This window comes from Bos indicus, chromosome 24 (assembly GCF_029378745.1).
Source record: "Bos indicus isolate NIAB-ARS_2022 breed Sahiwal x Tharparkar chromosome 24, NIAB-ARS_B.indTharparkar_mat_pri_1.0, whole genome shotgun sequence".
Classification (NCBI taxonomy): domain Eukaryota; kingdom Metazoa; phylum Chordata; class Mammalia; order Artiodactyla; family Bovidae; genus Bos; species Bos indicus.
In genome coordinates, this window is record NC_091783.1 from 22,146,753 (window position 1) to 22,169,009 (window position 22,257).

At 43.7% G+C, this 22,257-nt stretch overlaps 3 protein-coding genes across 5 annotated transcripts in view; 2 read left to right on the top strand and 1 right to left on the bottom strand.

The window, feature by feature from the left end:
• Window positions 1-618, top strand: part of ZNF24 (zinc finger protein 24) — a 54,382-nt gene extending 53,764 nt beyond the window's left edge. Inside the window, exon 4 of the mRNA XM_019986546.2 lies at window positions 496-618. Coding sequence (XP_019842105.1) covers window positions 496-521 — 26 coding nt within the window. The 3' untranslated portion in view covers window positions 522-618. The remainder of the gene's footprint in view (window positions 1-495) is intronic.
• On the top strand, window positions 616-20,048 carry LOC109577756 (zinc finger and SCAN domain-containing protein 30). Of its 2 annotated transcripts, XM_070778750.1 has the most exons (4): window positions 616-1,023; window positions 1,299-1,437; window positions 8,072-9,011; window positions 11,793-20,048. In XM_070778750.1, exons 1-3 carry the CDS (start codon window positions 616-618, stop codon window positions 9,001-9,003), a joined length of 1,479 nt encoding a protein of 492 aa, XP_070634851.1. In that variant the 3' UTR covers window positions 9,004-9,011; window positions 11,793-20,048. The 2 variants fall into 2 exon arrangements, with proteins under 2 accessions (XP_070634851.1, XP_019842102.2); XM_019986543.2 differs by lacking the exon at window positions 11,793-20,048 and having other exon boundaries at window positions 8,072-11,264.
• On the bottom strand, window positions 12,780-21,264 carry LOC139176022 (zinc finger protein 397). Of its 2 annotated transcripts, XM_070778749.1 has the most exons (5): window positions 21,177-21,264; window positions 19,327-19,899; window positions 18,995-19,136; window positions 17,674-17,739; window positions 12,780-16,500 (listed from the first exon to the last, which is right to left on the bottom strand). In XM_070778749.1, the coding sequence occupies exons 2-5, from the start codon at window positions 19,816-19,818 to the stop codon at window positions 15,452-15,454; spliced, it is 1,749 nt and encodes a 582-aa protein (XP_070634850.1). In that variant the 5' UTR covers window positions 19,819-19,899; window positions 21,177-21,264; the 3' UTR covers window positions 12,780-15,451. The 2 variants fall into 2 exon arrangements, with proteins under 2 accessions (XP_070634850.1, XP_019842101.2); XM_019986542.2 differs by lacking the exon at window positions 17,674-17,739 and having other exon boundaries at window positions 19,405-19,899.
• Between the last annotated feature and the right edge of the window lie 993 nt (window positions 21,265-22,257).

Below are 22,257 nucleotides of genomic sequence, written 5' to 3' on the forward strand. Positions count from 1 at the left end.
CTCTGGTTGCTGAGCACAGTTGTGCTGCTTACTGGCTGTGTGTCTTGGGTCCCTTTATATTCTCAGCAGCCTCATTTGGAAAATGGGCACAGTTATGATTGTCCTTACAGAATTCATAGGGAAGTTATATTAAATTTATGTTAAGTATCTCGCAGGTGCTTGGCATCTAGTAGGTGCTCAGTAAAGTGGTGCTTGTTATTCTGAGGAGTAATAATACACTAGAGTGTTTTTCCTGCTTTGCATGATTTTTGAGCACTACTTACTGTCTCCCATGTTGTCTCTAACATGGTCACCAAAAGTTGAATTTATTTCAGTGATACTTAAACATTTTCCGTTTCACATCCTGAGAAAAATCCTGAATCATCTATGAATGTATCATTTATACGAAAGCTCCCTTCTCGTCAGTTTTCTTTACAGCGCTATGCTCTGTGTCACCTGGTCTTCAAACAGTTGAATTTATATTCTAAACACATTTTTCCCCCTGTGTGACATTAGCATCGTCCACCTCAGGAGCTCCCTGAAGCATCAGAACTCAGAAGAAATCTCGTAGACACAGACCCATCTGCTCACCACTTCGGCTAGGCAGCCTCTGAATTCAGATTGTCTCTGCCCAGAATGGCAGGGAAGTCTGCAGCCTTGGCCTACTGTGCTCCAAAAGGGCAAGAAAGACTCGTCGTGGTGAAGGTTGAAGAAGAAAACTGTGTTTGGGGGCAGGACTTCGGCCGTCAGGGAAACGCCTGTAGCCGGGAGGCCTTCCGCCAGCGGTTCAGGCAGTTTGGCTACTCTGACTCCGCGGGGCCCCGGGAGGCGCTGGGCCGGCTCCGCGAGCTTTGCTGTCAGTGGCTGAGGCCCGAGGTGCTCAGCAAGGAGCAGATCCTGGAGCTGCTGGTGCTGGAGCAGTTCCTGGCCATCCTGCCCGAGGAGCTGCAGGCCTTGTTCCGAGAGAACCGACCAGAGAGCGGAGAGGACGCCGTGGAGATGTTGGAGGAGCTGGAGAAGGAGCTCGACAAGCCAAGGCAACAGGTAGGGAGGTGTTTTGTTGGCTTGTTTAACCATTTGTAGGTTAATGAGAAAGCCATTCTGAGTGACTTGACCGGGCTACCAGAGAACGATAAAAATTTTTGTCTTTTGGCTTATTATTTGTCCACTAGGATCAAGTCACTAGAGCTATTTGCCTTATTGTTCTCTATCTAATCATTTGCTTGAGTTTCTGACTCTGGTTGGCCTGCCCTGTTATTCTAGGGGTTTTCCTCTTGTGTGTCCTCAGAATCATAGTGTTGGTACTTGATTACTCCTAGGACACAGCTCATGGCCAGGGAATGACCTGGAAGGAAATGACATCTGTGGGAGCACTGAAGTCACCGAGTATCCAGCTCCAGCCCTTGGAAAAGCGGGGCAAGAATGAGACTCAGGAGTGCCAGGCTTTCTGTGAGACAGGTGAGGAGCCACAGTCCATGTGGGGTTGAGGATGGAGGTGAAGGTGTAAATGTGTGGCATGGGGCATTTTCTTAATGACTGCTGCTTGTGACTGTCATTAAATGTTGTGGAAAAGCCCCCTTACCTAGAAATATTCTTCCTTTGGCTCTGCCTAGAATCTGAAATTCCAACATAATTTCTAATTCTGGGTTAAGAGTTAAGGTCTCAGCACTTCCCAGATGGTCCAGTGGTTAAGAATTCGTCTGCCAATGCTGAGGACACGGGTTCCATCCCTGGTCAGGGAAGATCCCACCTGCCTCAACTAAACCAGTCCACCACAACTACTGAAGCCCACGCTCCACCACACGAGGAGCACCCCAGTAAGAAGCCTGTGCACTGCAGCTAGAGAGTAGCTGCCTCTCACCGCAAGTAGAGAAAGCCCACATACAACAGCGAAGACCCAGCATAAGAAAAAAAAACTAAAATTAATTAAAAAAATAAAAAAAGAAACTTAGAAAAAATTAAGGTCTCTAATAGAATTTTCTAATAATACCCATAATATTCAAAGACCAGTATTCTGTTTTTTTAATATTATGGTCCTACTGTCAAGGCAGTTCCTAAGATGAAGACGAATAATGTATCAGTAAGAGAAATTACATGGTAGCTTGAACAGGGGAAGTTTAGCATTAAGAATTATTAACTATGACAGGGGATTAATTACTAACTAGTTTTTAAAATCCCCATTAAGTATACAGAAATAACACATGTAGGAGTCTCTGGGATTGAGGTAGATCACCCCAGAAAGGAACCAGTCTGCAAGAGGGTGCCACATCCTCTCCCTCCCCTGGCAGAGCTGAGGTCCAGACCTTGTTGAAAAGGGCACAGCTGTGGCCCGCTGAAATGTTCCCAGAAGTGCTTGCTGGCAGACTTGCTGGGAAACTGCTCTTTGGGGTTTGAGGACAGCCATTCATGGGTGGGGGGAGAGTGTTGTGTTCTAGGGGGCAGAATTCCCTGAGAAGCCACCTTTTTGAGTGCCAGGAGCCCCCCATGGGGAGGTGCCATGACACGGAACTTGCTGGAAAGCCATGCTGAGGGATGGTGCCCTGCACCTTGCAGGGAAACAAAGAGAGCACACCAGAACCAGGAAGGGAAGACCCTTCCTCCTCCAGTGTCTGTTTGGCCCCTCTACTGTTAAAGTTCACATCGTGTCAGTCGGCCAGGGAGAAGTGTGTCACAGGCAGGGTATCGAAGGGTGGGTTTGAAGCTGACCAGGGGGCTTTATGTTATTGGCAAAGTCATCCCTATGGGCAGCACATACATCAGGCTTATTAACTTGTTTTCATGAACAAGTTTGTTACACTCACCTACCCTTCCGATTTCATTTTTACCAAACAATCTTATTAAGTTCCCATGAAACTTAGCTATAATAAAAAAGTACATTAGTCTAGTCTGGTCTGTGTGACAGTTACATTATTCATTCATTCTTATTGTGGTTTTCCTGCTCAGTTTCATGAGCTTGGCTAATGAGAGTTGACCCCAAGAGGTAAATCTATTCATTGTATGATGATAAAGTTAGGTTTATGAGGCCACAAGGTCAAGGGCTAGCTCTCAGATTTTGGCAGTTCACCAAAGGAACTCATGCATCTGTACATTGAGACCTCCTGAGAAACTCCCTTCCAGCTCTCCTGACACATCATTTGCCAAGTGAACCATCTTCTGCATCCAGTAGGAGCTACATTCAAGTGGACTTTAACAATCATTTCCTCGAGTCCTCTGCCTTAAAGTAGGTAAATATCTAAATCAGTTAGAGTAGATTATTCCTATTTTAAGGTCTTAAGGAATGAGAGTGTCCTGTAATTTTTTAAGTCATTCTTGTTTTTTTCATTCTGATATTTGTTGTGGGCTGAATTATGTCCCCCTGCCCCCAATTTCTGTGTTGAAGCCTTAGCCTCCAGTACCTCAGAATATGACTGTGTTTGAGATAGAGCCTTTAAAGAAGTAAATAAGTTAACATGGGATTGTTAGGGTGATCTCTAATCCAATATGACGGTGTCCTTGTAAGAAGAGGAGATTGGGACATAACACAAATTGAGGGACAACAATATAAGGACACAGGAAAGAAAGCCACTGCAAGCCACAGAGAGGTAGACCTGGAGGGGGAAAAAAAACCTGTCAACACATTGATTTTGGACTTCCAACCTCCAGAACTGTGAGAAAGTAAATTTCTGTTGTTTAAGCCATCCAGTGTATGGTATTGTGTTACGGCAAGCAGACCAGCCAGCTACAACAATCTTAAACTTCTTTTCTGGGTCGATATGAACTACTTCCAACTTTAATTCCATTTTATTTTATTTGTTCAGCAGAGTCCTCATAAAACACAACCTATTCTTGAAGGCAGTGAGTACACCGCCCTTTAACTTTGTTTTAACTAAGCATCTCACTGCCTCTGACTCTCTGTTCCATCTCTGGTCATTCCCCTGGACATGCTTCAGGTTCTCCACATTCATTTGAACTACAGGGATAAAAAAATAAAATACTCTAATAAAGATCTGACTAGTTTATAAGGTAGATTCACACCCCTCTTACGTGTTGCACTTTGCATCTTTTTATTGTTCACTCTTTCACAGTGGTATTACATTTTTGACTCAATCCAGCCTTCCTCATCCTCCGTTTATGCCTGGTCCCTAAGTATATGGCCTTGAATGGCCTTTACTGGATTCCTGATGAATCTCGTTATGCTGATCTCTTTCTTAGTCATGAGGGTTTCACCTCCACTTCTGAAGGATTAATGTGGATCATTTCACATCTTTTACCTGGGTCCTGAGGTTTAAATCATTGGAGGAATCCACTCTGACTGGATTGTAAGAGCCATCACGTAATTTTTACAGCCTTACACCCTCGTTACATAATATATAATATAATTTTCCTGTAGCTTCTTCACTAGCCTAATAGTATGTCTTGCAAGAAGAGAAGTCTGTGTTGGAGATTTGAGTGCAGGTGGTTTGCTGAGAACATGCTCTTCGGGAGAACTCTGGATGGAGTGAGAGAGGGAGGGTTAGGAAGGGGCAAGATCAAGAAACCTAGCCTTGGCTTAATCCATGTGGTGGGGCTTTGCAGGGATCCCCCTGGAGCATAATTGTACTGCTGTGTTGTCGCTTCTTGAGTTGGGGTGGAGGGTGGTGAGGGTGGAGTAATTTCCTAGGCCGGGTGGCTTTCATCTGCCAGGGAAAGTCTCCAGAGAAGGGGACAGCTGTAGGTCATTAGGAGCCAACAGTTGCAGCAGCTGAGGGAAGGAGGCACCATACTGGTGAAGGTGATTTGGGTGGGCAGTGGAGCATCATCTTTATAGTGTTACCCTGTGTAATTAAGGCTGAGTCCCTAGGTAAGAGGATTTTAGACCATACAGGGTATTGAAAAGGTAGGGAAGTAGTGGGGTGGGGTGAAAGTGAAAGTGAAGTCACTCAGTCGTGTCCAACTCTTTGCGACCCCCTGGACTGTAGCCAACCAGGCTCCTCCCTCCATGGGATTCTCCAGGCAAGAGTACTGGAGTGGGTTGCCATTTCCTTCTCCAAGGGATCTTCCCGACCCAGGGATTGAACCTGGGTCTCCTGCATTCCAGGCAGACGTTTTAACCTCTGAGCCACCAGGGGATGTTATATAGAAGAGCTTTTCTATAGGGAAACCTATGGCTTATTTCTCTTCCAGAGTGTCTCCTATAATCTGTACTCTGCCCTCCAGCCTCTGGACTTTGGGCTTGGTTGTGAATTATCATTCATTCTTGGGAGATAGTAATTAGATTATTTGGCTTATTTTTGTACAAATATTTCTAAATACTCAAGTAGTCATTTGTTATTCTACTTTCAATCTTAAATTTCCATAAATTATTCTAGTTAACTGTTTATCCTAATATTTTTATATAATAAACATATATAGTTGAAAGAATAAAAGTCTTGATATTTTCCTGATCTATACATCTAAGGTCAGGATTTTGTACTGGTCTCATGATTTGACTTCATGTAATTACAGAATTTGAAGAGGTATTTTCAGTTCAGTTCAGTTCACTCAGTCATGTCTGACTCTTTGCAACCCCATGAACTTCAGCAAGCGAGGCCTCCCTGTCCATCACCAACTTCCAGAGTTTACTCAAGCTCACGTCCATTGAGTCAGTGATGCCATCCAACCATCTCATCCTCTGTCACCTTCTCCTTCCGCCTTCAGTCTTTCCCAGGACCAGGGTCTTTTCAAATGAGTCAACTCTTCACATCAGGTGGCCAAAGTATTGGAGTTTCAGCTTCAACATCAGTCCTTCCAATGAATATTCAGGACTGATTTCCTTTAGGATGGACTGGTTGGATCGCCTTGCAGTCCAAGGGACTCTCAAGAGTCCTCTCCAAAACCACAGTTCAAAAGCATCAATTCTTTGGTGCTCAGCTTTCTTTATAGTCCAACTCTCACATCCATACATGACTGCTGGAAAATCCATAGCCTTGACTAGACAGACCTTTGTTTGCAAAGTAATATTTCTGCTTTTTAATATGCTGTCTAGGTTGGTTATAACTTTCCTTCCAAGGAGTAAGAGATATTTTAAATCCTGTAAATTATGTAACTGTTCTAATGTTCACAACCCTAATTTTGTCCCTACAAAATTTTATTGCCACTTTATACTCTAATAATTTGATCTATTTACTACTTTCAGAAAATTTCTCATTGGGTTGTTACTTCTCTGACTTTAACCAAGTTGGTGCTTATTATTCTTCAGCCCTTTTTATATATTATGCTTTTATTTATAATTTTTCCCTTTTCAAACAAGCACAGGCTTGATTAAGTTTCTGTCTAAGATCCAAGAACAGTGTGAATTTGAGTGTTCCATCCTAATCTAAGAGGCAGTGTCATCCATCTGTGATTTCTGGTAAGGAGTGAGGGAAAGAGAAGCTGGATAGCCCTCTGCTTTGGTCAGGTAATCATTGTGAGACTTTATTGTTGTGTTTGAAGTATCATGAACTACAAGAATATCAGAAAAGGTATTTATTTTCATATAAAAACATGCTTTTTTACAAAAATAAAACAAAAATGTTAAAAAAAATTTTTTTTCCCCTCAGTGCCATGCCATTATAGCCATGCTTCCTTCCAATAAGAAAGGCAGATGACATGGAGGGAAAACTGTAAACCTTGATGTGAAGCATCTTTGGTTGAATCCTAACTCTACCAATTGTTTATTCTGTGACCTTACATCGGTGAACTTCGGTGGTGGGTCAGTGATAAAGAACCTGCCTGCCAAGAAGGAGACCTGGGTTCCATCCTTGGGTCAGGAAGATCCCATGGAGAAGGAAATGGCAACCCGCTCCAATAATCCCATGGACAGAGGAGCCTTAGCGGGCTACAGTCCATGGGGTCGCAAAGAGTCAGACAAGACTTAATAACTAAACAACAGCAACAAGAGATATCAATGATATAGCCTCTCTGAGTCTTCATTTCCTAATCTGTAGAATGTGTATAAGTTTAGAGAACTTTGAGGAGGTAGAAAGTAGCTTAACAGTTTTTCAGATTTTCTCCATGCAAAATAATTCAAGTTACCTTAGCCATCATTTAGTAGCCTCCTATTTTGAGTTACGAGAAATCTAGAAATGAGAGGGGCATGTTGTGTGAGAGCTGAAGGTTTGGCACCAGGCAGTCATATCTGCCTCTCCTTTCCAACCTTCGTTGACCGTTTATCAATAAAAAAGTGAACATGGAAGACTCCCACCAGACCCTGAATGAGTCAGGAATTCACAAGATTCCTTTTATTATGCTCTGCATATCGTATTCTATTTGCTTGTAATTATTTGATCAACTAAGAACTTACCAGAATCTGCCATTTACCTTTGCACCCCCTGTGTGTGTGCGTGCTAAGTTGATTCAGTCGTGTCTGACTCTTTGGGACTCTAGGGACTGTGGCCCTCAGTCCATGGGATTCTTCAGGCATGAATACTGGAGTGGGTTGCCGTGTCTTCCTCCAGGAGATCTTCCCAACCCAGAGATTGAACACACGTCTCCTGCATTGGCTGGTGGGTTCTTTACCACTAGCACCACCTGGGAAGCCCTTGTACCGCCTACCTCTGTTCAGTTCTAAACCTTGAAGTGTTTTCCAATTGTATCTTCTGCTCTCCTGTTTTTCTAGAAGGACTAGATTCAAGACTCAGACATCTTTCTTTAGCCTACTTGTTCCTAGTTGTTCCTCTTTTCCTTTCCCTCATTACCTAAAAACACACCTTCTCCTCTAACCCAGGACTGTCTCCCAGCTTCCTGCTCTCTCACTGCTACCCCTGTTTACCACCATCTCCTTTAGCTAATGTCTTTCACTGTTCACTATCTCTCCTTTCCCAGGCTGACTCTCATTCTAGTCTATATTACTGTCTGGGGACGGGCACCTCTCACTACCCCAAGTCACTTCTCTCTCTCTCTCTTTTTTTTAACCATTTTTATTTTTTATTTAATAAATAAAACTGAAACCAAGTCACTTCTCTTAATTGTAGATTTGGAAGCTAATTTTTAATAGTTTTCCTTCTAACAGGTAAATACCTATTTTACTTGATTTCTTTTCTATTCTCACTATAGTAAGTTTTTTCTTCCAGCATGGGGAGCAAATGACACTTGCATATTCTATTCACATTTTTAGATGGCAAGCTGGTGGCTGACAGAGTATTGACAGCAAAGCAAGAAATTATTGAATGTGTTGCATCAGCAACCACAATACCTCCAAGACGACTCCCTGGGGAAACTCCTTCAGGACAGATACTTGAAGAAGCTTTAGGAGGTCTGGACAATTTTGAGAAGCTGAAAGGCAGTGCGTCTGGGAACAAACTGAGTCAGTTCCCTTCCCAGGAAACACATTTTAGACTGGCCAGCTTCACCAAGAAAATCGCCACAGAAAAGAATTTCCTGGAATGTAATGAAAGTATAGGAAGCCTCAGCCTGAACTCAAACTCTATAACACAACCGAGAATTCTTTCTGGGGGTAAGCTCTATGAGTGCTTGGACTGCGGGAAAGCCTTTTGCCAGAGCTCCAAGCTGATTAGACATCAGAGAATTCATACTGGAGAGAGACCTTATGCATGTCAAGATTGTAGCAAAGCCTTTAGTCTGAGATCAGACCTTGTTCGACATTGGAGAATTCATAGTGGTGAAAAACCCTATGGATGTTGTGAATGTGGAAAAGCCTTCAGGGGCAGCTCAGAGCTCATCCGGCATCAGAGAATTCACACTGGAGAGAAGCCTTATGGATGTGGTGAATGTGGGAGAGCTTTCAGCCGGAGCTCAGCCCTTACCCAGCATAAGAAAATTCACACTGGAGACAAAGGCTATGAATGTACTGAATGTGGTAAGGCTTTCAGTAGAAGCTCTATCCTTATTGAACATCAGCGAATTCACACTGGAGAGAAACCTTATGAATGTAATGCATGTGGAAAATCCTTCAATCAAAGCTCAGCCCTCACCCAGCATCAGAGGATCCACACTGGGGAAAAGCCTTATGAATGCAGTGAATGTAGGAAGACCTTTAGGCATAGATCAGGCCTCATGCAGCATCAGAGAACTCACACCAGAGTGTAACTCTTTGGGTAAGAGTTGTACAATTGTGAAATGCTAGGAATTCACTTTGGGGGTGAGACTCCACAGAAGATAAAGGTTTTCTGAGAGCAGAATTCTTGTCCTTCCAGTGCCATGAACTGTTGTAAGAGTAGATCCACAGAAGGATATTTGTTGAAGTGTTGAATGGGTACCTTCACAGTAAATCTGGGGTTAGGGAAGAGATCCTGAGAGAGCTCCTTATAAGATGCCTAGGAGGTGATGCCTCTAATGGCAAGGATCCCTGCCCAGGCAAGAGCATTTGTATTTGGCAGGTGAAGGCACATGCCAAATTATCCAGTTCTCTGAAATGTTGTGTTGTGAGGTTGTGAAACGTTGAATTATGCCCTGGATCAGTTTAGTAGTATCTGGGGAATGGTGACTCATTCTCCTCCCACGTCAGTTCTCTCCTCAGCCCTGGCCTTCCTGCTGAGGTCTGCTTGTTTAGTGAGCGCCTGGTATGTGCCATTCATCAGGGGCAGACATGGCCACTGCATCTTGAGTTAAGGGCTAGTAAGTTTTATATATATATGCATGCGTGCATGGTCAGTTGCTTCAGTTATATCTGACTCTTTGCGACCCCAAATTCCTCTGTCCATGGGATTCTCCAGGCAAGAATACTGGAGTGGGTTGCTATTTCCTCCTCCAGAGGATCTTCCCGACCCAAAGATCTAACCTGCATCTCTTGGAGCTTCTGCATTGCAGGCGGATTCTTTACCACTGAGCCACCACGGAAGCCCTTACATATATATGCATATTCAGAAATATATATACACATATTCATATATGTGAGTATATGTATATGTGTGGTGTGCATGTATGATTCTGTTGAAATGCATGGATGGCAAGGGATACCTAACCTGGTCCATGAGTCACCAAAGGCTTCCTGGATGTGATGAAATCTCAGCTGAGACATAAAAGGTGGGTAGAGGTTAGCCAGAACAAAGCGAGAAGGAAGAGAATGTTACATGCAGAGGTTATCGCATGCTGCATGGCATGAAGAGAGGATCTGGAACCATCCCTTCTTCTGACACTTCTCTCTGGCAACAATTTGTTCTTGTGGCCCCTGGTTCAGAAGCCAGGAGAGGTGTTGGTCCCTCGCTTCCTATTTAGTCACTGAGTTGGGTAGCCAATCCCAATCTCTTGAAGTACTCAGAGAATTAGTGTGATGGGAGACTTGGCTGTGATGCATGAAAAAGACATGTTTGTACATCTAGGAAGGAGTACATATTGGATGCTAGAGGGACAGTGTGGACTAGAGTGCTTGTGTCTCATGACCCTGGGGCCCAGAAATGAGAAGCTGACAGGAACATGGGAGTAGGAGGTCCTCCCAGGCTCCACTATGTCTCATTCCCTGCTTGCCCTCCTCTTCATCAGACTCACAGATGCTAAGCTACTTGAGGGCAATGAGTATTTGTTGAATTACCCTCTCAGATGCCTCAAAACTCAACTTTTCTAATTTTTGTCAGTTTTAATTAACTCACCAGTAATTGTTGAGGGCAGTTAATACCTAAGAGAAAGTCTGAGTCCTCTTCTAGGGTACCCCAGTTTCCCTTCCTGATGCTGTCACTTCTGAAGAAGACATGGTGATCAAAGCTGTTGTGGCTAACAGGGGAGGTGGGATTGGGGGAACAGCCTTTGTGTCCAGAGGCCGTAGGATCACTAGTGAGGTCAATCAGATATCTAAAAAGATTTTTCAGATGGATAGAGTTGCCTTTTCCTGTAGGTGACAATCAAATGATTTCATGTTTTTAATACCATTGAATATCTTTTCCTGATTGTGAACTATAAATGTTGATAGTATAGAAAATGAGAAAGTATAAATCACCCAGGATCCCATCATCCATAGAAACACTGTTAACATTTTAGAGTACTTTCTATTCATTTTTTTAACCCATCAACCCTAATATATATAATATACACACATATATTTTTTCTTGGTAATAATCTTATCTGGTTAATCATTCTTAGTAACTGATTTTTAACATTTATACTTTTGAATATATACTTCAACTGTTCATTAAAAAATTTTTGGTAGTTGATTTACAATATTGTAAATTTCTGCTGTACAGCAGTGATTCAGTTATATATCTATATATTCTTTAACATACTCGTTTCCATTATGATTTATCTCAGGACATTGAATATAGTTCCTTGTACTATACAGTAGGACCTTGTTGTTATACTTCAGCTATTTAGTATGAGAATGTAATGCAAGATGTCTTGTAATAAAATTTGAGTTTTGAGTTTTGCTTTGAAATTGATCACTCAGTAATAAGCACAGTAAGACAAGTGGAGACATGTTGGGGAAACAGGGGAAGGAGCTGTGGAAGGCTGGGAGCTGGTGATCTCAGCTTTGATTCCATGGCCAAAATGTGTCTGAGATGCTAGCTAGTCCCTGGGGATGCAGTTCATCAGGTGAAGCCACAAAATTGAGGGGCCATCTGGGGCTGAACTGTGGTTGAAAGAACATGGGAATCAGAGCAAGTCCCCTCTGAACACACATGCCCTGCATCCACCAGAATCCGGACACTTCCCCACCTGTCTTGAGAGCAAGAGTCTGGGAGAATGCTCCAGCTTTCCCCTCTCCTCTCAGCAGGTCCTTAATACAATCACACATGAAGGAAAACCCCATGACCCTCTAGATCTGCCATCGTTCGTGCCTGCCAAGGAGACAGCTGTGAATGATAGTTACTGAGCAGCGGTGTCTGGTTCTGGCCCATCAGAAAGCAGGGGGTGGGTCTGTCTACTCACCCTCCCTCTTGACTTTGCAGAAATGCTCTCCAGATGCGTTCCTTCTGCACGGAAATGACTGGCAAGTCTCCCTGCTCTGAAGATTCACTTCAAGGGGCAAAAGAAGCAATGCTGTTCACAGGGGAGTTAAGACCAAGGTCAGACGTGTTTAAATTTCTAATTCTCTCATCTAGACAGTGTTAACTAGCCTGTGGACGTGAGGGAGAGGTAGAAAACTGGTATTAAGCACTGTGCCTACATTCCACATCTTTTAAAATCCAAGAATTTGTGCAGGATCCGTTTAGGGTAAACAGTGGACTGCCTCTCCACCCCAAGAAATGAGGGATCTGAGCAGAAAAGAAACAGATGGGTTACTTTTCCTCCAGCAATTCTGGTGAAGGAAAAAACAATTACCTTTGGCATCTACCTTATTTGGTGCCCATTCCCCCCCCCCCCCCACCTCCACCCCCACCCCCATCTCATAAACATAAGACTGTTGAAGCTTTAACTCTTAAAGAGATCACCTACTTCAGCTCCTTTGGACTGAGGGTCCAGAGTTATGTGACTTGCTTGTGGTGCAGAATTCATGGAAAAGCACCACTGAGAACAGAAGTCTTCTTGTCAAGGCTATTGTTCTTCACAAAAATTTATAATTTGCAGACTTTTTTGTACACTAGTGAGGTGAATACATCTGCACTGTCATTTACCAGTGAGGAAGTCACAGATAGTTAATGAGTTAACTGACCTCCTGGGACTCAGAAGGGACAAAGATGCTATAGAAAGCACGTGCTTTCCTTGGTGTTTTTCAACTATCCTAGGCTTCCATTCCCTTTTAAACCTTTTGTTCCTCTAACTTTAGAAGTTTGAGATATTTATTGTAGGAAACGTTGGAAGACACAAGCACAAGAAAAAAAATTAAATCACCTATAATCTTATTACTCAGATGTAACCAGTAGGCAAATCAGTTTTTATATATTTCCAGTATTTTTAATGCATATATTTTTAAATGAATCATATTGTATGCAGTCTTGTGTTTTTACTTAAGATATGCTTTGTCATTTATTATTAATCAGCATCACTTTTTAAAACAACTTTGTATACATTCATGATGGTTTCTGAAGCATACATTTCCAGGTAGAATTTTAACAAAAGGCAACGTTTAAGGCTTTCGGTGTTGATTGCCAGACAGCGTCTATTCACACCTCACCAGCAGCATCAGAGTCCCAATTTCCCTGAATCTTTGTCATGTTTTATGAGGGGGGAAGAATTGCCACCTCAACTCTTGCTTTAATATACGTCTTTAATTCTAGCAAGGCTAACATTTATTGTCTGTTGGCATTTATACTTTTTTGACTTGCCTATTTAAGTACTATTTCTTCTACTGGGACCTTTTCATGGGGAGATGGTACAGAGAAGTGGCTCCATGGACATGTTCTGGATTCCTACTGCCTGGGTTTCCAGTCTGACCTCACCACTCTATAGCCACATGATCTTGAGTAAGCCATGACCCTAAGCCTTCATTCATCTCATCTCTAAAATATGGGCTGTCTGAGAAATAACACATCTATACAAAGCCTTTGCACGTACCTATTATGTTTCTTACCAATATACATTAAGAACTCTATGAAGAGTATCTGCCTTTTGTAATGTATGTTGTAGCAATTCCTACTTAGCAATTGTTCTACCAGTTTCAGTTTGATTGAGTCTGCCTCTGTGGAAGAGGAACAGGAGTTGAATGGCTTTACCATGCTATTCTGTTAAATGTAACTGATCATTTTTTACATTCTCTTTCCAAGCCTGAGCTGTAGCCCTCCCACTGTTCTTGTTGGTTAGTACAAGCTCATGCCCCAGTAGGAGCATTACGTCTCTATCCTCATGAAAACCCTTCTCTTTCCTATGTATAGGACACGAGATTCCCAAAGGTTTGTATCTTTGGTTAAGGTGTGTGATGTGCTAAGTCACATCAGTTGTGTCCGACTCTGTGACCCTATGTACTGTAGCCCACCAGGCTCTACTGTCCATGGGCTGCTCCAGGCAGTTCTGGAGTGGGTTGTCATGCCCTCCTTCAGGGTCTTCCCTGACCGGGGGACTGAATCTGCAGCTGTCTCCTGCACTAGCAGGCACGTTCTCTACCACTAGTGCCACCTGGGAGGTGTGTTATACCTCCAACCTATCAGAAGCTTTAAGCGACATGTCTTCCTGTTGCTGACTAAACTCTGTACCCTTCTGCATTGCACTGAGGAGCACCTGTCTGAGGAGACATTTCCTGCTGGATCCCTCAAAAGAGGGCAGTCTCTGGATGGACCATGACTGGTACTGTTACTTCCCTTTAGTGTGGTCTTTGACAAACTTCCCAAGACTGATACTTCTGATAAAAAGATAGAACTGAACACGTGAGGTGCTTGGAGAAGAAAAAGCGACCCAGCAATGGACAAATATTTTTTAGCACCTGAGGCGGGTGTGCGCACTGTTGTGGAGGCACAGCCCCAGAGACAACAGGGCAGCATGGCAGCTTCTGACCCAGAGCCTTGGGAACTAGAAGCTGAGGTCTGACCAAAGAACCAAAGGAGTCCTTACACCTGCAAGGGAGAGAGCTGAAACTCTAGGACTCTGCTAGACTGGGCTCTTTCTGGCCCCCCTGCCCTCCCCCACATGGAAGGTCTAGCCTCCAGGATGGACAAGGAAACGACCTATTAACCCTTACCCTGGGATCACACAAACCAAGACAAAGCTCCTTACCGCCCTGTGTTCCAAAGACTCCAGGTTTTGTTTATTGACAGACTTTTCCACTGGTTCAGGTTTTAACTACAGGCACTGTAGTAAACAAGACTGGCTACACCCATGTTTCTTTTATAGTCAGGAGGACTATATACTTCTTTTATACTTCAGAAGGAACTCAACAGCCATGCTCTACGTAACACAGCCTTTTCCTTTTCTCAGATGTGCCAGACTTCCTTCCTGGTGGCCTACCTCCCTGGCTAACTCCCACTCATCCTTCAGGTAATTTTTCTCAGAGGCCTTCCCTGATCCAAGGTTGGGTCAGGTACTCCTTAACGTCACACAAGCACTGATGGAACCAGTATCACTGCCTGTTTGCCTTGTTCATGAAACTGCAGAGACGGGCTTACTGTCCACCATACCCCTTGTGCCTGATAGCAGCCACTCAAAAAATAACTGCTGGGATAACTTAATTTATATTTTCTCTTCAATGTCTCACTTTTGGCCTGCCCTGGGCTCAATAAGTCACTGATGAAACTGTTCCCCATGTGTTGCTGCCCTGCCACTGGTCTTAATTGGTCAGTAAAACCTTTTGCATTCCTGAGAAAATATCCCTCATACTCTCCATGCCATGCCCCAAGTCTGACCCATGGATCATTAGATGCATTGACAAGAGTCTGGATTGCTGTGCCCTCTTTGTGACAGTCTCATGGAAAATGAGATTTAAATGTTATAATCCCATCTTCTGCATCTCCTGAGGATTCCTAATGTTAAGAGAAAAGCTGCCTGCTGTTCTGATTAGTCACAGGAAAAGCTTTCAGGGGACAATGTGCATGAGCACTGGGAAGTGCTGTAGTCAGATGACTTGAGACCTGGTACTTTATAACCACCTCTGTGGAGTTTTACTCCAAAGTAAATGAAACCCTTCTGACAAAGAGAGAAGCCTGACTCAAATATTTACAGTATTCAATGTATTCACAAGTCACTTTACAGTGTGGACTCTCTGATGGCGCGTGAGGACTGATCTGTGCCTGAAGGCCTTGCCGCACTCACTACATATGTAAGCCTCTTCCCCGGAATGGATTCTCTGATGCTGCACAAGGGCTGAGCTCCTTTTGAAGGTTTTGCCGCATTCGTTACACTGATAAGGTTCCTCTCCACTGTGAATTCTTTGATGTCTGATGAGGTTTGAGCTCAGGCTGAAGGCTTTTCCACACTCATTACACTCATAGGGTTTCTCTCCACTATGTATTCTCTGATGGGTTATCAGCTCTGAGCTCTGCCTGAAAGCTTTTCCACACTCGTTACATTCGTAAGGCCTTTCTCCTGTATGAATTCGCTGGTGTCTGATAAGCTTTGAGCTTTGGCTAAAGGTTTTCCCACACTCATTACACTCATAGGGTTTCTCACCAGTGTGAATTCTTTGATGGATAATGAGATAGGAACTCTGACTGAATGCTTTGCCACACTCGTTACATTTACAAGCTTTCTCACCAGTGTGGATTTTCCGATGTCTAATGAGGGCTGAGCTCTGGTTGAAGGCCTTCCCGCATTCGCTACATTCATAGGCTTTCTCACCGCTATGGATTCTCTGATGAATAATAAGATAGGACCTCAAACTAAAGGCCTTCCCACACTGGTTACATTTGTAGGGCTTTTCTCCAGTATGGATTCTCTGGTGTTGTGTTAGAGAAGAATGCTGTTTGAAGCTGTGCCCGCAGATGTCACACCTGTAAGGTCTCTCTTCTGTAGGAACTTTCTGATAGGTTACAGAGTTTGTGCTTAGAATCAAGTTTCTCTGGGGCTCAGGGTGGTCTCTGTTTGCTAGCAATTTGTGTGTGAAGATTACTGGACTAAAACTGGCCCTCTGGGAAGGGGATCTTCTCAATGTCTCCCCTGGAGCACTCCCTTGCTGCCACTCTAAACTGCTTTTGTGTTCACTGAATCCTCCAAATGAAGGCTCCTGGGAAAGTCTCTGTGATTTCTCTCCTGAAATGTCCTTCTTTATTGCTGATTCATTATTCTCACAACCTGAAATGGTAATAACAAAAAATAATGTTTTATTTCTCTAGTCACTTTCAATACTCCCTTTCTAGGTTAGAGAAAATAGATGCTCCTGCCTACAAAGATATAGCTGTCTGCATGCACCTTTTCTTTAACTGGTCAAGATAGGGTCCCTCCTCCATTCTAATACTAAGGCCTACCTCCACAGTTTGAAATTTATCCTTTCCTGCCTCCTCTGAGACTTCAGTAAATCAATTATCCACTATTTCATGCCTACTGTTTTGATCTTTCTCCGCTGACTCCTGTTCATCAGCACTTAAATAAATTCAAGTCTCTTCATCTTTTTAAATCAAGCTCCTTGCCTATACATCTCCCTCATGCAACCTCACTCCCACTCAGAGTAAAGCTTCTTCAAACAGCAGTCTGTACTGGTCCCCATTCTCTAATCTGCTGTCTGCCTTACCTATGCACCCTCCACCCTGCCCTCGTCAAAATCACCAACTTCATAGCTGCTAAATCCAATGGCCACTTTCTGGATCTTCCTCAGCTGGCCTCTCTGTAGCACTAATACTGCAGACTACACCTTTCTTCCAGAGACACTCTCTTCTAAACACATTAGCCTGATTTCTATGGCTGTTCCTTCTCAGATTCAAGGTCAGTCACTTGAACACGAGTTCCCTAGAGTTCTGTTCTGAGCTCTCCCATGTCCTCAGTCCACCAACTACCTCCTCATTAGTCACTAGTTAGGCTACCTATTAATATCTCCCCAGATCACCAATTCTAACCCAGTTCTCTTAAGCTCCAGACTCTCATATCCAACATGAGTTGGCCATGTTACTATAAATAACTGACAAACACCAAAATGTCCCGAACTAAATTAAATCATCAGATGTGTTTTTTCAGCTGTGATCTTCCCCATCTCTCACCCCATCCTGATTTATTCCCTGTGGCCACGTGGATCCAACTGTCTCTAACCAGACTCTGCACTGCCTTTCTCAAATCCATTCTCGTCTCTGCAACTGAGTCTTAAAACACAGATCTGATCATGTCACTCCCTTGTCTAAAACCCTTCAGCTGAACCCCACTGCACTGTACAAACCAGTTAGGATGACAGACACATTTTCACAACCTGTGTGCCAATTTCCCCTCTAGTTTCTCTCTCTTACCCAGGAATTCTCTCTTCAATTTAAATGGAATTACCTGAAATTTCCAGAACGGGTTGTCTTCTCTCATCTTTGGGACTTTGTGGCCCTTGCTTATTTGACACTGTAATGTGGGAAACATGGATTTGACCTCACCCCCAGTTCCTGGCACAGAGCTTTGAAAACCCCTGCAGTTTCGTCTGTGGTGGAGAGGAGAGGATACTGGAGCTTATGCTAATGAGTTGACTCTTAGAGGGCAGGGAGGGCTGGTTCCCAAAGATTTTCCAGTTTGACCGGAGAGTCAGAACTTTCAGTCCCACCCTGAATGCCAGAGAGAGGGGCTGGAGATTGAGTTAATTACACCAATGGCCAATGATGTAATTAATCATGCCTAACAAAACCTCCATAACACATTAAATAAAAGGGTTCAGAGAGCTTCAGGGACAGTGGTGCATCCTGAACTCCAGAAAGAGAAGCTCCTGTGCTCAGGCCCCTTCTGGACCTTGCCCTGTGGGCCTCTTCATCTGGGTGGTCATCAGTATCCTTACAATGAACAGGAAACGGTGAAGAAGGTGTTTCCTGAGTTCTGGGAGCCATTACAGCAAATTATGAAACCTCAGGATGCAGTTGTGGAACCTCCAATCTGCAGCCAAACTGGACAGAAGTGTGGGTAATCTGGGGACTCACTACATGTGAGACTAGTATCTGACGGAGGGCAGGGGAAGGGGCAGTTTCCTGGGACTGAAACCTTAACCTGTGGGGTCTGTACTGGTTCTGGGTAGTTAGTGTCAGAAGAGCTTAACAGGAGGGAAGACTCACATATCCACTGTCAGAAGTGTTGTGAACAGAGAAACAGTTTTTCCCTTTAGTGTGGAAGCTCCTGCTCCCACTTATTTACCCAGCTTACCTCTACTCACGGCTCCCGTCTTAGCTGAGATGTCTCTCCTTCCAGGAAGTACTTAGTGAACCTCTAAAATTGACGTGGGTGTCTTTATATGTAGTAGGACCCAGTAGCTACATTTATTCTATAATTTACTACCTGGGACTGTATTATAATTGCCTTTGTGCTTGCCAACCACCCCATCTAGACCCAAACATTCCTGAAAACAGAGAACCACTGCCCACCACAATACAACATGTATTAGCACCCTATTAAGTCATGTAATGAAGCAATAAATGAATAAAGGACAGGCAAACTGACACAAGGAGGGCTAACTGCAATTCACCAGGACCACTGAAAACAAAGCTGCAGAAGTGAGCACCTCCTTTCTAGAATAATAAAGATGAGGTTCACCTGGAGTGTGCTGTAAAACGTAGCTAATTCCCTATCCTTGAGACCAGAGGCCTGATAAGTTTCCAGATGAGTTTCTATTTCTTACCACTCTTGGGGGGAAGGCAAGGTTCCCAGGGTTTCAGCTGTTTCTTTAAAGGCTGGCGTTGAATATGTGTAAACTCCTGGGCTGCTCCAAGACAGGTCAAATCCTTCCAAGGCATTGGTGGTCCCTGTGGAGTAGCTGGGACCTGAAATCAGTAAAATATGGTTAGCTCTGTGAGAAAATCCCTAGGGAAAATGCTTAGTAAAAATCTCTCAGGGGTTAACAAAGACATCTCCCAGGATGAGGGATAGGGACAAAAGAACTATGAAAGACAGAGATGGGTATGGCCCTAGTAGTCACTTCAGGGTTATGGTTCAGTGGAGATAAATTCTCACCCCATTCTTATGATGATGCCACATGCTCGAGTCTGTACATTCCTTTTCCCATAACATATCACATCTCCCTGTTCCCACCTGCTGCCCGGGATCATCAAATTCCCTCTCCAGATCCTCCAACAGAGTCACAGCTTCCTCGCCATTCTTTGGACTATGCTGCTGAACCCAGATCTGCAGCTCCTCTGGCAGGATACTCAGGAACTGCTCCAGCACCAGCAGCTCCAGGATCTGCTCCTTCGTGTGCAACTCAGGCCTGAGCCACTGATAGCAAAGCTCCTGGAGTCGGCCCAGCGCTTCCCGGGGCCCCGGTGTCTCCTGGTAGCAGAACTTTCTGAACTGCTGGCGAAACAATTCTTGGCAGGATCGGGCACTCCCACTCTGCTTAAGTTTCTGACCCCAAGAACGGCTTTCTTCTACTTTCACCAGTATCAGCTCTTGTTCCTGAGAATTCTGAGGTACTGGGGTTGAAACTGCTCTGGATTCCACAGCCATTCTGGGCTGAAACAGCTTAGCGTGAAGCTCACTAAAACTGGGTCCTGTACTTCAGAGTTTCTTTGGGTAATCTCTTCTTTCCTGAAGGATATAAAAGCACTGTTAACTTACAGCGATGAAAAAAAACCTCTAAGAACTTGTAATAATAAAGATCAGTCACTGGAATAACATATGGAGTGGGGTCAGGGTGGAGACCGTAACTAATAAACAAGCGACAAAACTAAAAATCACTCACCTCATTCAATGTCTCTCATTCTGTAGAATTCCTACCACATTTATACTATGAGGAATTATTTTAGAGACAAAAGAAAGCAGCATTAACTTGAATCATATATTGGGAAATGTACTCTTCAATTCTCTTTCAATCCTGTTTGCATCAGGGAGAACAGCCTGTCTTTAACATCATCTGTAAAACTTGCAAAATTCTCTTTAAAATATAGGCTTCAGATTTCCATGGGTAACCGTATCTAGCTAGGATTTGATACGCTTTTTAAAAATTTATTTTAGTTACCTTTTACTTATGGCAAATTATGGTGCTTTTCATCTAAGGTAGTAATAAAACATTTCAAAAAATTCATATTAAACATGAGTTTAATGAAAACATCGTTGGACATTTGCCATTTGATCAAATTTAGTATCTGATGCACTTCCTCAACAAACACTGAGGCACTTATTATGGGCTCTGTGCTGAGCCAGGTTTTGGGATACAAAGGTTTTTACTCCTGAATAAGAGTCTACCCAGGAATTAACCAAGAAGTATTTGTTAAATGCTTACCACGTGCTCAAAAACACGTCAGATACTATGAGACACAAAAGCAAAACCGTTAATCTAAACTCTCAAAATGTTTAGAACTCATAGGGGAGTAAACATTTTAAAAAGTGAAATATGGCAACTAATAATTTGTGTTTTAATTTTCATAATGTACATCGATCATGATCTGATTTTTGGATGGGAGAATTTCGATGGAACAGTATGCCCTTGAATAGTTCGGACAGATCAGTACAATTTAACCCTTACCTAACCTACAGTTAACTTTAGAGAACAGACTACTTAGCCTACAAATCTGTAGTTTATTTACCAGCCCCGTCGCACTAGCCTTTCTATTCTTATACCTCGCTTAAATCGCAGTATCTTAAAAGTCACAGTGGAGGAGGAATAATTGCCCTTTCTGCCGGAGAGCAGAGGCTAGATTGCTGGCCTCCCCTGCGTCCCCAGGACACTCGGAGATGCCGCCACGACAAGGTGCCGAGACCCAGGGATGGACAGGCGAAGCAGCGGGAATCCTCCACCCCGCGCCTGCCGCCCGGGCCAAGCGCCCTCCCCATCCTCCCTCCGCCTAGAGTCCCACGTCCCTCACCGCGAAGCCCAGGAGCGGCCAGGGTGCGAGCCGCGGACCTGCAGCAGAGAGCCACAAAGACCGGAAGTACCCGCCCGCGGCCTTCCGCTCGCGCGTCCTCCAGAGCCTCCGTCCGCCCCGCCCCGTGCTCACAAACAGCCAATCAACGCGTGGATCTGGTCCTCCCACCGCCTTCCCGTGGTGGCCTCGGGATCCGAGGAACGTCGACGCCTGGTCAAGGATGCTCAAGCGGCGGGGGTCCCGGTGGGAAGTCGCCACTGCCCGAGGCACCGCTCACCAACTTGGTCACCTCCGTACTTGATGTCTTGTCACTCCCGAGTCATCTCACCTCCAGTTTTTCAGAAAATAGTTAGAATTTTCCTGTAATTCCTGTGCATTTCCAGTACTGCCAACAGAAGTGAACGTGTGAATGAACTGAGCTGAACAAAAAGTAACAACCATTTTTGTGCTCTTCCCTGTGCGTATCGTGTGAGCCTTACAACTGCTTTTTGCGGTAGCTGTTTATGCCCACACTCTGCCCTGAGTCAGGGAACTGATGGCCAGAGACGCCGAAGTCGCCGTATTTCCAGGACAGGGGTCCCCGACTTGGCGCCTCTAATAAGGAATTTTTTCCATTTTTCACAGGTTTTAAGTCTTAGTGTTTAAGTTGTTCTTTGGCCATGCAGTAGATTAAAAAACGATGCCTCCTTGTTGATGTTTGGTAGAAACCAGCACAGCACTGTAAAGCAGTTATCCTTCAATTAAAAATAAATTTTTAAAAAGATACCTAATGTTGATTTCATTTGCATTTCTTTTAAATTAGTGAGCTTGAGTTAATGTATTTTCCTCATGTGTACTGACCATTTATGTTTCTTCGAATAAATGGCTTTTCCCATTTTTAAAACTGAGGTGTTGCTATTTTTCTTTTCTATTTGTGAGAGAAGGGTATCAACTCATTTGTCACAAATATTTCCCCTTTTATTTGTATTTGTTTTGTAAATGTTAGTACAAGGTGGTACATGGAGAGAAACAACTCTTTTGTGAGCTAAGATGAAACACATATTTGAAGAAAAAATACTCATTAGCTTTCAGAGTAGGCAAT

Excerpts from the sequence above, each read along its gene's own strand:
- LOC109577756 (XM_070778750.1), top strand. The coding sequence starts at position 616 with ATGGCAGGGAAGTCTGCAGCCTTGGCCTACTGTGCTCCAAAAGGGCAA. Across the intron at positions 1,024-1,298 it reads TCGACAAGCCAAGGCAACAG|GACACAGCTCATGGCCAGGG; the intron begins GTAGGGAGGTGT and ends GATTACTCCTAG. Across the intron at positions 1,438-8,071 it reads CCAGGCTTTCTGTGAGACAG|ATGGCAAGCTGGTGGCTGAC; the intron begins GTGAGGAGCCAC and ends TCACATTTTTAG.
- LOC139176022 (XM_070778749.1), bottom strand. The coding sequence starts at position 19,818 with ATGGCTGTGGAATCCAGAGCAGTTTCAACCCCAGTACCTCAGAATTCT. Across the intron at positions 19,137-19,326 it reads GGCATCATCATAAGAATGGG|GTCCCAGCTACTCCACAGGG; the intron begins GTGAGAATTTAT and ends TACTGATTTCAG. Across the intron at positions 16,501-17,673 it reads ACCCGTTCTGGAAATTTCAG|GTTGTGAGAATAATGAATCA; the intron begins GTAATTCCATTT and ends TTACCATTTCAG.